The 13,832-nt window shown below is 44.6% G+C and overlaps 1 protein-coding gene across 1 annotated transcript in view; it reads left to right on the plus strand.

The window, feature by feature from the left end:
* FAM135B (family with sequence similarity 135 member B) overlaps nt 1–13,832 on the plus strand; it is a 322,054-nt gene that overhangs the window by 212,797 nt on the left and 95,425 nt on the right. The window contains exon 7 of the mRNA XM_073330058.2: nt 10,845–10,971. Coding sequence (XP_073186159.2) covers nt 10,845–10,971 — 127 coding nt within the window. The remainder of the gene's footprint in view (nt 1–10,844; nt 10,972–13,832) is intronic.

Raw genomic sequence — 13,832 nt, forward strand, 5'->3', positions numbered from 1 at the left:
TGCGCTCAGTTACCATGCAATCTAGATTGCTCTGAATCAGTCACCTGTCCTTTTCAGTGTCTGTGTCTTCGTATTCATTACACATTGTTTATCTGTAGAGCAATGGAAATTCTCATTCTTCCAATCTTGCTTTGTCCAGTCCAAGCTCATCCCCATCTTGGAGCCTGGCTACATTAATGAAGGAAACAACAATACATTTCAGTTCAGTTCAGACTTTCTTCCCAGATGTGGCTGTTACTATGGTTCCTCCCTCAGGACTGTTCTGTCCACACCCTAGATCTTCTCCACAAAGAGCTATCCCAATCTCACTTACATTTAAATAGGGAAATGTGACCTGTATCAGTGAGTCAACAGAGCCTATTTAATCCTTTCTAACAAGGATCACTGTTTGCCTAACTGATAGGATATTTAAGGTTAAACACTGCCTTATTACCATATTACCTCTTCCGTTATCTCTCATCATCATGGTTGGTGAAGGCAAAGATTGCAGAGTCAGAATCTCAGCTACATGGCCAGCCCAGATAGTTTTAAGCATAACTGTGGAGTACAATACATTTAGCAGCTTAGTTTTGACACAGTGAACAGCTGATTTATTAGTTACTGCAGCAGACCCGATACTCTGAAATTCCAGCTGTGTTACCAAAAGCATGTGGGATTGAATTCATTGGCACTCCAAGTATTGTTTTCTAGCCTCAAGTTTATGATTCAGCATTTCAGATGTAAATAAATGTTGGTAATGAAGATGCAGTAACCCCAGGTTTATAAGCAATGGAAGCAAATTTAGGTCTGGAATCTGGGACAGTGGAGATGCACAGTATGATCCTGTGAGGCCTTAAACCCGCTCCGCACTTGGCTTTCTAAAGCTAAGCAGCAGTTTCCCTTTTAAGTGTCACTGCAGAAAGAGGGCTAGGGGGGTGCTTTAAAGAGCAGCTAGCACTTCTCCCTGGCTTCCTCACTCAGCAGCGCTAGAGACAGAGATGAGCTGCTTTTAGTTCTTCTTTTGTCTTTAGGGAGCTGAGCCAGGAGCTGGTTACAATCTCCCAATTCAACATTGAAACTAACCTGACTAGTTAAAACCCGCCTGAGGAAATAGGAGAGAGTGAAACAGCAGAGGGCGGGCCTCATACTTCTGATGTAGATGCAAGAAGAAACGCAGTACAATAGGAATATTGTGCTCTTGGGGGTTTGTGTCCATTGCCCCAGCCTGCAGCACGTCTCTGCTCCCACTCCTGCTTCCCCCAGCAGCCAAACACTTCCCATCAATGACAAGGCCTGCCACACCACTACTCTCAAACAGTAGGGGCTTCAAACTCCTTTCCCTCCGCCCCGAACCCTTTGGGTCCCCTAGTAATTGGTGCTGAATCCTTCCGCCAACTGCTATTCCGGGAGCAACATGAACAAAGTAAGATGTCTGTGGGGAATGTAAAGCAGGACTTGAGTGACATGCTCCAGGATGCTGGAAAGCAAAGGGCTGTGCTTCTTGGGACCTGATTCCTCAGCAGTCCCACAATGGAAAGAAGATAATTCCATCTGGGAAGGGAAATGGGTATCTGTGCTGAAGGGGATAAAATGTGTTGGGACAACAACACAAAACTTTTAAAATACGCACAGTTTTTGTAGGGAAACTAGGAGCAGGAAACTAAACCTGCTTTATTGGACGATGACATCCTTTGTGCTGCTTTCTCTAAACAGAAGGAAGCACATGCCACTCTGTATAAGACAAAACTGCAACGTGCAAATAGTCTCTGACGTGAGCGTCTGAACTATTGATTGTCAAATCCTTCCCTGAGTGCACTAGAAGGCCAGACCCTCTATGTTCAGCTTAGGTTGACTTGCCTTCTAATGAAAGTTCATCCAGGAACTTCAAGTGATTTCTATTTTAAAACTTCCAGGCGCTCTCTAGGCATTTGAGAGTCATGATTCCTTGTTGAATTGCCATTGTCCATAAAAACAGGACTGATAAAAGCAGAGCAGACTTTGGCACTATGCAGAATCCAATTCAAGGGCTGGCAGCATGAACTTCAGTCTTATATTCAGCAGTTCCAGGAATCCATTTGAAAACATTTGTAACCCAATTAATACAAACAAGCAACCCTTTAAATGAATCTAAATCAGCGCGGAGAGCCTTCCCTGAATGCAGCTGGCAATCGTGTTCTCTCTTGTTTATATTATAATGGAGATTTTTTTTCCTCAGTCAAGAGCACCACCACCCACACACCCACCCACACATGCCTCTTAAAATCATAGTCAGAGGAGAAATCTCGTAACCCGCACTCAGGCAAAACTCCCAGTGCCTTCAGTGGGAGATTTGTCCATGTCAAAACAAACAGGCTGTTAGGGTTTGACCCACTTTACATCCTTTACATCTTCAGAGCACTCTATTGTAATGCACACCTTTCCCCAATGCCATCTTAGGGCTTGTCTACACTGGTACTCTACAGCTGTCAAGGTTCCTTCCCCACTCTGAACTCTAGGGTATAGATGTGGGGACCTGCATGAAAACCTCCTAAGCTTACTTTTACCAGCTTAGGTTAAAACTTCCCCAAGGTACAAATTAATTTTACCCTTGGATTTCCACTGCCACCACCAAACTTTATCTGGGTTTACTGGGAAACGTAGTTTGGACAGATCTTTCCCCCAAAAATCCTCCCAACCCTTGCACCCCACTTCCTGGGGAAGGTTTGGTAAAAATCCTCACCAATTTGCATAGGTGACCACAGACCCAAACCCTTGGATCTTAGAACAATGAAAAAGCATTCAGTTTTCTTACAAGAAGACTTTTAATAGAAATAAAGGAATCACCTCTGTAAAATCAGGATGGTAGATATCTTACAGGGTAATTAGATTCAAAACATAGAGAATCCTTCTAGGCAAAACCTTAAGTTACAAAAAAGACACACAGACAGGAATATTCATTCTATTCAGCACAGCTATTTTCTCAGCCATTTAAAGAAATCATAATCTAACACATACCTAGCTAGATTACTTACTAAATTCTAAGACTCCATTCCTGTTCTGTCCCCGGCCAAAGCATCATACAGACAGACACAGACCCTTTGTTTTTCTCCCTCCTCCCAGCTTTTGAAAGTATCTTGTCTCCTCATTGGTCATTTTGGTCAGGTGCCAGTAAGGTTACCTTTAGCTTCTTAACCCTTTACGGGTGAGAGGATTTTTCCTCTGGCCAGGAGGGATTTTAAAGGGGTTTACCCTTCCCTTTATATTTATGACAACAGCGCTGCAACTTTCTTGCTCAGGGGTGTGAAAAACACCCCCCTGGAGCACAGCAAGTTTCAGGCAAAAAGTTCTCCCGGGTTTAGAGGCACTTTGAAGAATGCAGGTCAAATTACAACTCCTGACTCTCCTCAAGTTCCAGGGAAGGATATATGGTGTCAATAAAATATATGGTTTCAGAGTAACAGCCGTGTTAGTCTGTATTCGCAAAAAGAAAAGGAGTACTTGTGGCACCTTAGAGACTAACCAATTTATTTGAGCATGAGCTTTCGTGAGCTACAACTCACTTCATCGGATGACCCAACACTCTCACAAATCTTGGGAGACAGGCCAGTCCTTGCCTACAGACTGCCCCCCAACCTGAAGCAAATACTCACCAACAACCACATACCACACAACAGAACCACTAACCCAGGAACCTATCCTTGCAACAAAGCCCGTTACCAACTGTGCCCACATATCTATTCAGGGGACACCATCAAAGGGCCTAATAACATTTGCCACACCATCAGAGGCTCGTTCACCTGCACATCCACCAATGTGATATATGCCATCATGTGCCAGCAATGCCCCTCTGCCATGTACATTGGTCAAACTGGACAATCTCTACGTAAAAGAATAAATGGACACAAATCAGATGTCAAGAATTATAACATTCATAAACCAGTCGGAGAACACTTCAATCTCTCTGGTCACGCAATCACAGACATGAAGGTCGCTATCTTACAACAAAAAAACTTCAAATCCAGACTCCAGCGAGAAACTGCTGATTTGGAATTCATTTGCAAATTGGATACTATTAATTTAGGCTTGAATAGAGACTGGGAGTGGCTAAGTCATTATGCAAGGTAGCCTATTTCCCCTTGTTTTTTTCTACCCCCCCCCCCCCCGACGTTCTGGTTAAACTTGGATTTATGCTGGAAATGGCCCACCTTGATTATCATGCACATTGTAAGGAGAGTGGTCAGTTTGGATGAGCTATTGCCAGCAGGAGAGTGAGTTTGTGTGGGGGGGGGGTGAGAAAACCTGGATTTGTGCTGGAAATGGTCCACCTTGATTTTCATACACATTGTGAGGAGAGTGGTCACTTTGGATAAGCTATTACCAGCAGGAGAGTGAGTTTGTGTGTGTGGTTTTTGGAGGGGGTTGGGGGGGTGAGAAAACCTGGATTTGTGCTGGAAATGGCCCACCTTGATTATCATACACATTTTAAAGAGAGTGGTCACTTTGGATGGGCTATTACCAGCAGGAGAGTGATAGTGTGTGTGTGTGGGGGGGTGCGGAGGGTGAGAAAACCTGAATTTGTGCTGGAAATGGCCCAACTTGATGATCACTTTAGATAAGCTATTACCAGCAGGAGAGTGGGGTGGGAGGAGGTATTGTTTCATGGTCTCTGTGTATATAATGTCTTCTGCAGTTTCCATGGTATGCATCCAATGAAATGAGCTGTAGCTCACGAAAGCGCATGCTCAAATAAATTGGTTAGTCTCTGAGGTTCCACAAGTACTCCTTTTCTTTTTATTAATATATATATATTTAAATAATAAGATTTGTCTGATCAAAAGATCTCAAAGCACTTTACAACCATTAATCACTTTAGCCTCACTACAGCTTGGTGAGGATTTACAGGTTTGTCATTTATTGGATTTATGCCCCAATACTTCCCCTACAAATAAATATCAGGTTGAATACTTAACCTGTTGCCTGTATGTTCAACACTCACATTGCTGGGGGTTGGAATTAAGGCTGTGTATTCTACTGTGAGGGAGATTAATGTGGTATGGGTAGTGTGTTTCCTCTTCGGCTGGAGGCAGAAGGAAGTTTAGAAGATGCAGAGTCAGTCTGTCTGTGGAAATGTGCTGTGTGGGAGTTAATGTTTGATTGAGAGTTGTCTCACAACTTGGCATTTCCTTATCTTTAAGGATTTGCATAGGGGCAACGTGACAATTAACCAACTGTATTCCTTTTTTAAAAAGTAGATTTTGTTTATTGAATGTATTATTATTCACTTGTCACTGATAAGGAAACTGAGGCACAGTGATAAGTGATTTGTCCATAGATCTAGCTGGCCAGGTTTACTCACTTCCCATTCAGGGGAGTCCTTAACCACTAGGCAGTCCTGTCTGTGGCATGCCAATTGTAATGGCTTGGGCCAAAATTCACATATATTATCTGCATGTGTTCAAATCTGATTTTCAAAGCAAATAGAAGAAGGTGCAAATTGGAGCTGGTTTTCTGATGAAAACTGCAGTTTCCTCAAAATCAAAATGGTGTGTGAGAAAAAAAGTATTTTGTTTTTGGTTGGGTCAATTGAACTGATCTGTATCTGCTTGAGCCATAGTAGGGCCTCAGGGGATTTGTAATTTTGGATGCCTCAAGTCTTTGTTCTCTGCTAATCCTCCCTGGATTAAATCTCTCATCATTAACTATGGTCTCTCCTCTGCATGAACAGCTGTGATGCATCCTGGGAGTTATAGTCTGGCTGAGGTGCCCAGCACATAGCAAATGGGGGCATACGGCAACCCAATTACAATTCCCATGAGTCACAGCGACAGGTCAAGCAGACATAGGTTAAAATAGAACTGAGAAGAAATTAAATGTCCAGTTCAATGAAATGACATGAAGTTTCAAATAGAATTTATTGTAACTTTTTGTTCTGTGTAACAAACACACAAACAAGATATTTCAACTTTTTGTCCTGATTTGGGGCAAAATCTAGTGTTGAATTATAAGAATTTGCTGAGGATGGGAATTCTGCTTTTCAATCTTCTTTTCAGGAAGAAAGTTAAACATGTAAAAAACAAAGGTTCTACTTTAATTCAAGTAATGTAAAAAATAGAAAAAATACAAAAAATGAACCTGCATAATAGCTAACAGGAATTGTCTCCAAATAAGATGTTCTTTATGAGGCGTCAGTGGGACTTCAAGACTTTTCAAGCTTTTTAGTTAGTTTCCCTCAGAAAACAAGGTTTCCCAAAAAACGTTTTTTGGTTTTACGGTACCATCCCAAATCAATTTCCATAAGACCAGCACAATCAAATCCCTTCTCTGCTGTAAAGCAATAAATAAATAAATAAAAGTGACATTAAAAAGTGCTTTTCTCTCCATCAAAGTCTTTGAGAGTTTTGATAATATTCAAATGAAGGTTTTTTGTTGTCAGGTATCATTTGTTTATGCTTCTGAATGATACAATGACAGTCCTTTTACATTTTTGTGTGATTCAGGCTTTTCAACAGACCAAACCAGACTCTGTTGTCCATTGTCATGTGATTCTGAGCAATGGTTGTCCCTTTGTTCTTTGGAGTTCCTTTCTTTAGCTCACATTTTAGGTGGGGTAAATACATTGAAGTGTTGCCTGCCGCTTAGAAGCAACCTCCAGAAAACTGATTGAATCACATCCGTTAAAACATATAAACACAAGGCCAGCCAATGCGGTTTTCTCCTCCTTATGGAGTGTCCTTGTAGCAATATATCAATTTTATATGCAATAAACATCATTGCAGCTCTAGAGAGAGAGAGAGAATGGACTCTTGGTTAAGAGGCTGAACTCTGGGTTCAGTTCCTAGTCTGCCACAGACTTGCTGTCTGACCTTGGGCTGGTCACTTAAGTCTCTCTGTGCCTCAGATTCTCATCTCTCTAAGGCTTGGTCTACACTACAGACTTAGGTCGATGTAAGCCACCTCGCATTTACCTTGTCGTTCATGTGTCCACACTTAAATTTGTCTCCCACCAATGTATGTTCCCCATTACAGCGACGCAGTAACACCAATCTTGAGACATGGCTGACGTACTGAGGTCAACGCAGCACGCATGTAGACAGATACTGCATTACTTATGTCGACTCTAGCAGTCCTGCAGCCGCTGTCCCATAATGCCCAACCCTGACCTCCCTGGTCACAATTGTTAACTCCACTGCCAGAGGGTCACAGAGACCAGAAGGCCTCATCCCTGTTAAAGCCCGCACATTTTTGAAAAGCTTTTTCCTGATTGTCCAGTTTGGCGAGCACACCTAGCGCCTCTCTATTGTTGTGTGTGGTTGTCCAGCTCACCATGCCGGCTACCCGCTCCAGACGCACGCCAGCTTGGTTTAAACAGAAAATATCGGATCTCCTGGGCCTGTAGGGAGAAGAGGCTATGCAGGCACAGCTATGGACCAGCTGTAGAAATGTGGACATATCTGAGCACATAGCAAGAGGGATGCAGGAGAATGGGCATGACAGGGACAAGCAACAGTGCTGTGTGAAAGCGAAGGAACTGTTTCAGGTGTATTGGAAGGCCAGCAGTCGATCCGGTGCCAAACCACCTGTCTGTTCTATGAAGAGCTGCATGCCACACTTGGCGAAGACCCCATCATCGCTCCGCAGACCACCATGGATACCTCTGAGGAGGGATGTCCCTTGAATCCTCCTGAAAGATCTTAATGAAACTTTTGTGGAAGTGCTCCATGACCCTCTCTCAAAGGTGTATAGCATTGACAGCCTTATTTCTTCCTCTGCAGTAAGACACTTTCCCACCCCAGTCAACAAAAACATTGCCAGGTGCTATTGCAGTACCCAAGCTAGTAGCATATGGGCCTGGACGGCACTGGGATGCCAGCAGCAGCTGCGCTTTGTGACTTTGTTACCCTCAGGAGTGAGACATCAGCTAAAATCACTACCGTCTGGGGAAAATGGTGCCAGTCTTCAGTGCCATTGCCCTCTGTTCATAGCTTCATACAACCAAGCAGTTCCCTCCTCCTTTCCCTCACGTCAGGAGTGCTACACTCACCCTGGTTAGAGCAGTGCCATGCACAAGCACTCTGAAGCAGAAGTGTCAATAAGCACGTCTTGTTTAAAACTTTGTGGGAGCAAGGAAAGGGAGTTCTGAATCTTAACTTTCGCTTTCCATTGTGACTGTACTGACAATGGTACCTCTTGGTGTTTAATCTGCAGCTGCTGCCATTGTGGCCTTGAGCAGTTCCCCCTCCACGCCCATGGAACACCTGAGCCACATGAGTAGAAAGAAGAGGACTTGGAAGGACATCGTCAATCAGACCCTGCAAGCCAGTGCTGCATCAGACCTTGAGCAAAGAGGCTGGATGTTGAACATTGCAGAGAGCCTGGAGAAGGAAAGAGCAGACAGGAGAAAGTCCCAGCAGCAGAAGGAGAGGGAGATGCACAAGGACATAATGGGGCTTCTCTGGCAGTAAACACGGATGCTGCAGACTCTTGTGGACCTCCAGGTTCAACAGTCCCAGGCTTACCTCCCTTTGCAGTCCATAGAGGACTCTATTTCATTACCTCCCTACATGCCCCCTCAACATTCCACATGCCCCATCAGGGGCCGCATGCTTACCCCCTACCACTCCACCCTGGGAGCATTACGGACAACCACAGCTTCACATACACTGACCTATGAAAACCACAGTTACTGTATATGTAGGTAAAATGTACATGAATGTTCTTTCCCCTTGTTAAGTTCTCTTCCATTATATTAAGTTTTGAATGTATTTTCTTTTAAATTGCAGATTTTTTTTTTTGCACTGGTTTTGTTACTGAATAAAAGTCTACTATTTGGAAAATAATTCATCTTCATTAGTTCACAATGTATGTTGCAGAATGCCTTGCAGTTCTACAAGCACCCACTTGTGTTACTGTCCAACATGACACAACTCACAGAGTCAGTGAAAAACGCAGTGTAATAACCTTAAATGTACAGCAAGCTCTACAAAATTAATAGGTTCATTGACAGTGTTATGTTCATAGATGTACACCAAGCACCACATATCTCCTCACAGGCCCAAAGCAGCAAGGCCAGGTAGAGCACAGTAGACCACAATGCATGACTGTGGCTCACTGCTAAAGTGCTCTTCCAAAGCCTCGGTGAGCTGTATAGCTCTGTATTGAGCTCTTCTAATAGCCCTTGTGTCTGGTTGTTGAAACTCAGTGGACATCCACTCCACCTCCACCCCGGAGGTAACTTTTCCACCTTTGCTTCACAGATATTATGTAGGACACAGCAGGCAGCTATAATCACGGGAATGTTTTTTTTTCCCCACTGAGATCCAATCTTGTGAGTAAACCATGCCAGCGTTCCTTCAATCTACCAAAAGCTCATTTCCCTGTCATTATGCATGTGCTGAACCAGTAGTTGAATCTTTCCTTAGTGCTGTCGAGGTGGTCAGTGTATGGCTTCATGAGCAAAGGGTAAACTGGATCCCCCAGGATCACGATTGGAATGTCAACATTCCCAGTGGTAATCTGCCGGCTAGGAAAGAAAGTCTCCGTTGTAGTTTTCTGAACTGCACTGCACACTGGGAAGTTGTCCCCTTGCTCCCAGTCACCCCTGCGCAACTTGTTTCTGCCCCACCATGCATTGCCATACTTCCCAAATGACAGTGTGCTGGATGGTGGCAGGTTGCATGCTGGGATCCCTGCCCAGGGTGCATTGCATTGTGCATCAGCACAGGCACTGCTGGTGAGTATGCCCGGCACTGACTCAAGGAACCAAGCAGGCACCCACACAAGCAATACACTAACTGTGGTGGCTTTATGCTGACCGTAACTTGCATCAACCAAGGTCTGTAGGGTAGACATGGCCTAAGACGCTAGGTATGTACTCAAAGTGGCTAGCCCCTCATGCTGCCATGACTACACTTCTGTTTTTCATGTGCTATCTGCATTAGCGAAAATGTGGGTATGTCTCCTCAAGGTGGTATTTACACCTCCCGCTCCAAATGTGCACATACCCTTATTGTGTGTCTTCAGTTCTTTGCACTCTTAGGCCAAAATGAGGTTGACATAAGCTGCATTAAGTTGATCTTGTAATGTATGTGTCTACACTACCAAGACCCTTCCACAACCTAAATGGCCAGTAAAGTCAAATTCTGTACTCTACGTCCGCGAGAGGCATAGCGCTTGATTTGACATCCATGGGTCGAAATGAGGATAGTGTAGACATCGCGTTGTGTAATTTGAATGAATTGGGCTCCAGGAGGTGTGCCACAGTACTCCGCTGTGACCTCTTCACTGTGCAGTGGAGAACACTTTGAACTCCACAGCACGTCAGCCAGGTATACAGGAGGCAGCTGCTCCCCTGTTAACTTTTGAAGCCCTGGGAACTTTTGAATTTTCATTTCCTGTTTGATCAGCGTGGAGAGCTTGCCGGAGACTCAACGCTGCAAACGTGCTCCAGCGTGGAGTACACAAGAGGTGGTGGATCTTATTGCTTTGTGGGGAGAAGAACAGGCCACACTCTTAGATGCCCTAACACAGATTTAGGACCCTAACTCTAGACTCCCATTTTTTAAACTCTAGGCCCTAGTAAGATTATTTTCACCATTTGAGATGCCAACTATTGGATATTTTCTGTGTCCTATGGAATTCTTTCCCTTTGTGAGATGCGTGGTGGTGACTTGTTATATCACTTTAAAACAAAGCCTAAGACTTTTTAATGTGGCTTAATACCCTTCTTATTTCATGCTATTACAAGATGTGCTGTTAGTTCAGTGCTTGTGAAAACTACTTTCTAAAATCTGCAATAAATTCTGCCTGGTGGGTAGTGGGGATGGAAACCGACTCTTCCATAACTCTGACTTTTAGTAAATGTCTTTTCCTGTTGTTTCTCCTTTCAGCTTTGCTCGTCCAGGGAAAGGGTCGTGGCTGGGTAAGGGCAGCCTGGAGACAGGACCAGACCAGTCCAGTATGTCATTAGAGAATCTAGTGTTTGGAGCTGGCTACTGCAAACCGATGTCATCTGAGGTAAGGGCAGGCCGGCAACAATGGAATGGTTACTTTTTGACTTGGAATCTATGCACTCGACTGTGACTTGGATTATCTATGCTGATACAGGGGAGAGTGAAGGAGTAAGAACCCTTCTAACAGCCCTATGTGGGATACCCTGACTTTGGGTCCAAGTGTGCAGTCCCCACCCTGGAGCAAAAGGGCAGAGGGTGTTAGAGAATGAACAGCGTCTTTGCTTCACACCCTATGCTCGTTTTCCAGCATAGCTGAGCCACCAAAGAGAGTATTGGGAGTTGCTGTGGGTAAAAGACAAGAAGCAAATTACAATCCCCTCTCTGAGGACGGAGGAAACCGGGGAGTAATTATGCCTTTGAGCGTTGTCCGAGTCACCATGCCTCCTGGGTTAGTACAGCTTAGGCGCATCCCCTTGCTCAAAGCAGCACCTAGAGTAACAGTGTATGTCAAGGCTTGTTGCTTTACTAGTGACCTATAAAAAGCATTGGAATAGCAGGGTTGTTATGTTCTAGACCAGTGGTTTTCAATCTGTGGTTGGGTCTGTGGACTGCGTCTCAGGGGTCTGTGTGGTCTGCAGATCCCTGAGAGTTTGTAGACTGTGTCTAAGATTTCCAGAGGGTCCAGACCTCCATGCAAATTTTTTTAGGGGGTTGCAAATGAAAAAAGCTTGAGAACCACTGATCTAGACAGCGACTTACCAAGTGCTAAGTAAGAACCTTCACTTTTTCTTAAGGTTAAGATTTTGTCATGGGTATTTCAGTAAAAGTCAGACAGGTCGTGGGCAATAAACAAATATTCACTGAAACTTGTGACCTATCTGTGACTTTTACTAAAAATACCGAGGGGCAGAGGCGACATGTTGAGGGGCATAGAGGGTCATGTGTGCCCCCTCCACCGATTTGCTGCTTGGCTGGTATTGAGCATGCTCAGTAACACTGCTGAAGCCGGCTGCCCTCATTCTACCCCCCTGCCCACTATTGACAGGCAAAGGTTGTCTGCGGGGGTTGGAGTTGGAGCTAATAGTCTGGGACCCACTGCTGCCTTCCAGCTGTGACACAGCTCCAGCCCCGGGTGCCAACCGCCGGCCACAGCTCCAGCCCCGGGGGAACAGCTCCAGCCCTGCCACAGCTCCAGCCTCGGGGGCTGACCGCTGCTGCTTCAGTCCCGCGGCAGGGGCAGAAGTCACGGATGTTCGTTAAAGTGATGGAATCTGTATCTTCCCTGACAAATCAGACTCCTGAAAGGGGTACAGTGGTCTGGAAAGGTTGAGAACCACTGGTCTACGGTATGAAAAAGGTCAAAAGTGCATTGAGATAAGCTTCACGGAGGTTTGCTATCTCATAGACCCTGTAGACAAGGCCCAACCCAGAGGTGTTGTATATGCAGTTGGCAAAGAGCTGTGGGATTCTTTGGGATCAGCCCTGTCTTACTCCCATTGACATTAGTGGCACAATTTCTACCCACTGCAGCCATGCATCTGTCACAATAAAAGTAGCATTAGCGCTCATGGTCAGAAAGTCTGATAAGAGCTTGCGAGACAGATACCTTCTCAGTCCAGTGGAAAGCATATCATATCTGCACTGCTCTGTGTGGAGACATAACACAGGGCCAGATCCTCAGCTGGAGTAATCGACATCGCTTGCTGGACATAACAGAGCTACCCCAATTTACATCAGCTAAGGAACTGGACCTTTAAATCCGACAATAAAAATAGAGAGCCAAATAGTAAACCCTTACTGCATTTTTACTCCATTTTTCTTCAACCCCGAAGCATGCAAACTGCCACACAAATCAATGAGTAGTAGCAAGCACTACGCCTAGCAGTGCGTCCGTCACAGGATGGGGCTCCTACGTTGCTTCTGCATTAGATGATTTGCAGTAATCCAAAGGGACTGTTCTCCATTCATTACTGTACCTTGCAGGCTAGCTTCTGCATATTGCCCATCAGCATTAATGGACTATAAATATTGTACTTCCGTTTCAGAGTATAGTATATAGAGTAGTATAAACAAGTCATTGTCTGTACGAAATTTTAGTTTGTACTGACTTTGCTAGTGCTTTTTATGTAGCCTGTTGTAAAAGTAGGCAGAAATTTAGACGGCTTGATATAGCCCCTGGAAGACCTCTGCGTACCCCCGCTTGAGATCCACTGCTGTAGACTACATCTGGCTTGATGCAGCTGGTCGAGGTCCACCCAAAGGCAGCTAATCTCAATGTAGTTCCCTAGCATAGACAAATCCTTCCAGGGCAGCACCACATGGGACTGGGGAGGGAGAGAAGATTTTGCCCAATTCTTTGCTAGTTGCAAAAAATTCTATGAAATATTTAAACCCCATGCCGAGCAGATGGGAACTCGGTCACAACTGAAAGCCCCCCAAGCACTAGCACTACCTGGAACTCGGGAGAACGAGGAGCTCAGCCAGCTATAATGGGATTTGAACCTATAGTTCCAGGTATAATACTGGTCAGGTTTTCGGAGTTGCTCAGTACCCGCTGAAGACAACCGTGTTCTGACAGCTGATGCTGCTACAACTCAGCTGTAACTTCCAGGAGTCTACGGAGTGCGAGGTAGATCACTCTTAAATCAACACATCAGCCTCAGATTGTGTGGAATTCCATTATTATGCAGTCACATACATTGTTTAATTATTTTCTGTTAAAACATGGATGTACCAATAGCTATAGAAACGGCTGACGTCTAACTCTCTGGCAAGGCCCAAACATATCACTCTGAAAGCTCTCAGTGACTCTATCGGCTTGAACGTTTTCTTTGTCTTATTTTATTTAAAAAAAGAGAAAAGTTTCTGCCTCCGTTTGAAAAGAAGGTTGTCTCTCCTTTCACGCCCTCCCGCTGCTTTGCCTGC

The sequence above is a fragment of the Lepidochelys kempii genome, chromosome 2 (assembly GCF_965140285.1).
Source record: "Lepidochelys kempii isolate rLepKem1 chromosome 2, rLepKem1.hap1, whole genome shotgun sequence".
Taxonomy (NCBI): Eukaryota; Metazoa; Chordata; order Testudines; family Cheloniidae; genus Lepidochelys; species Lepidochelys kempii.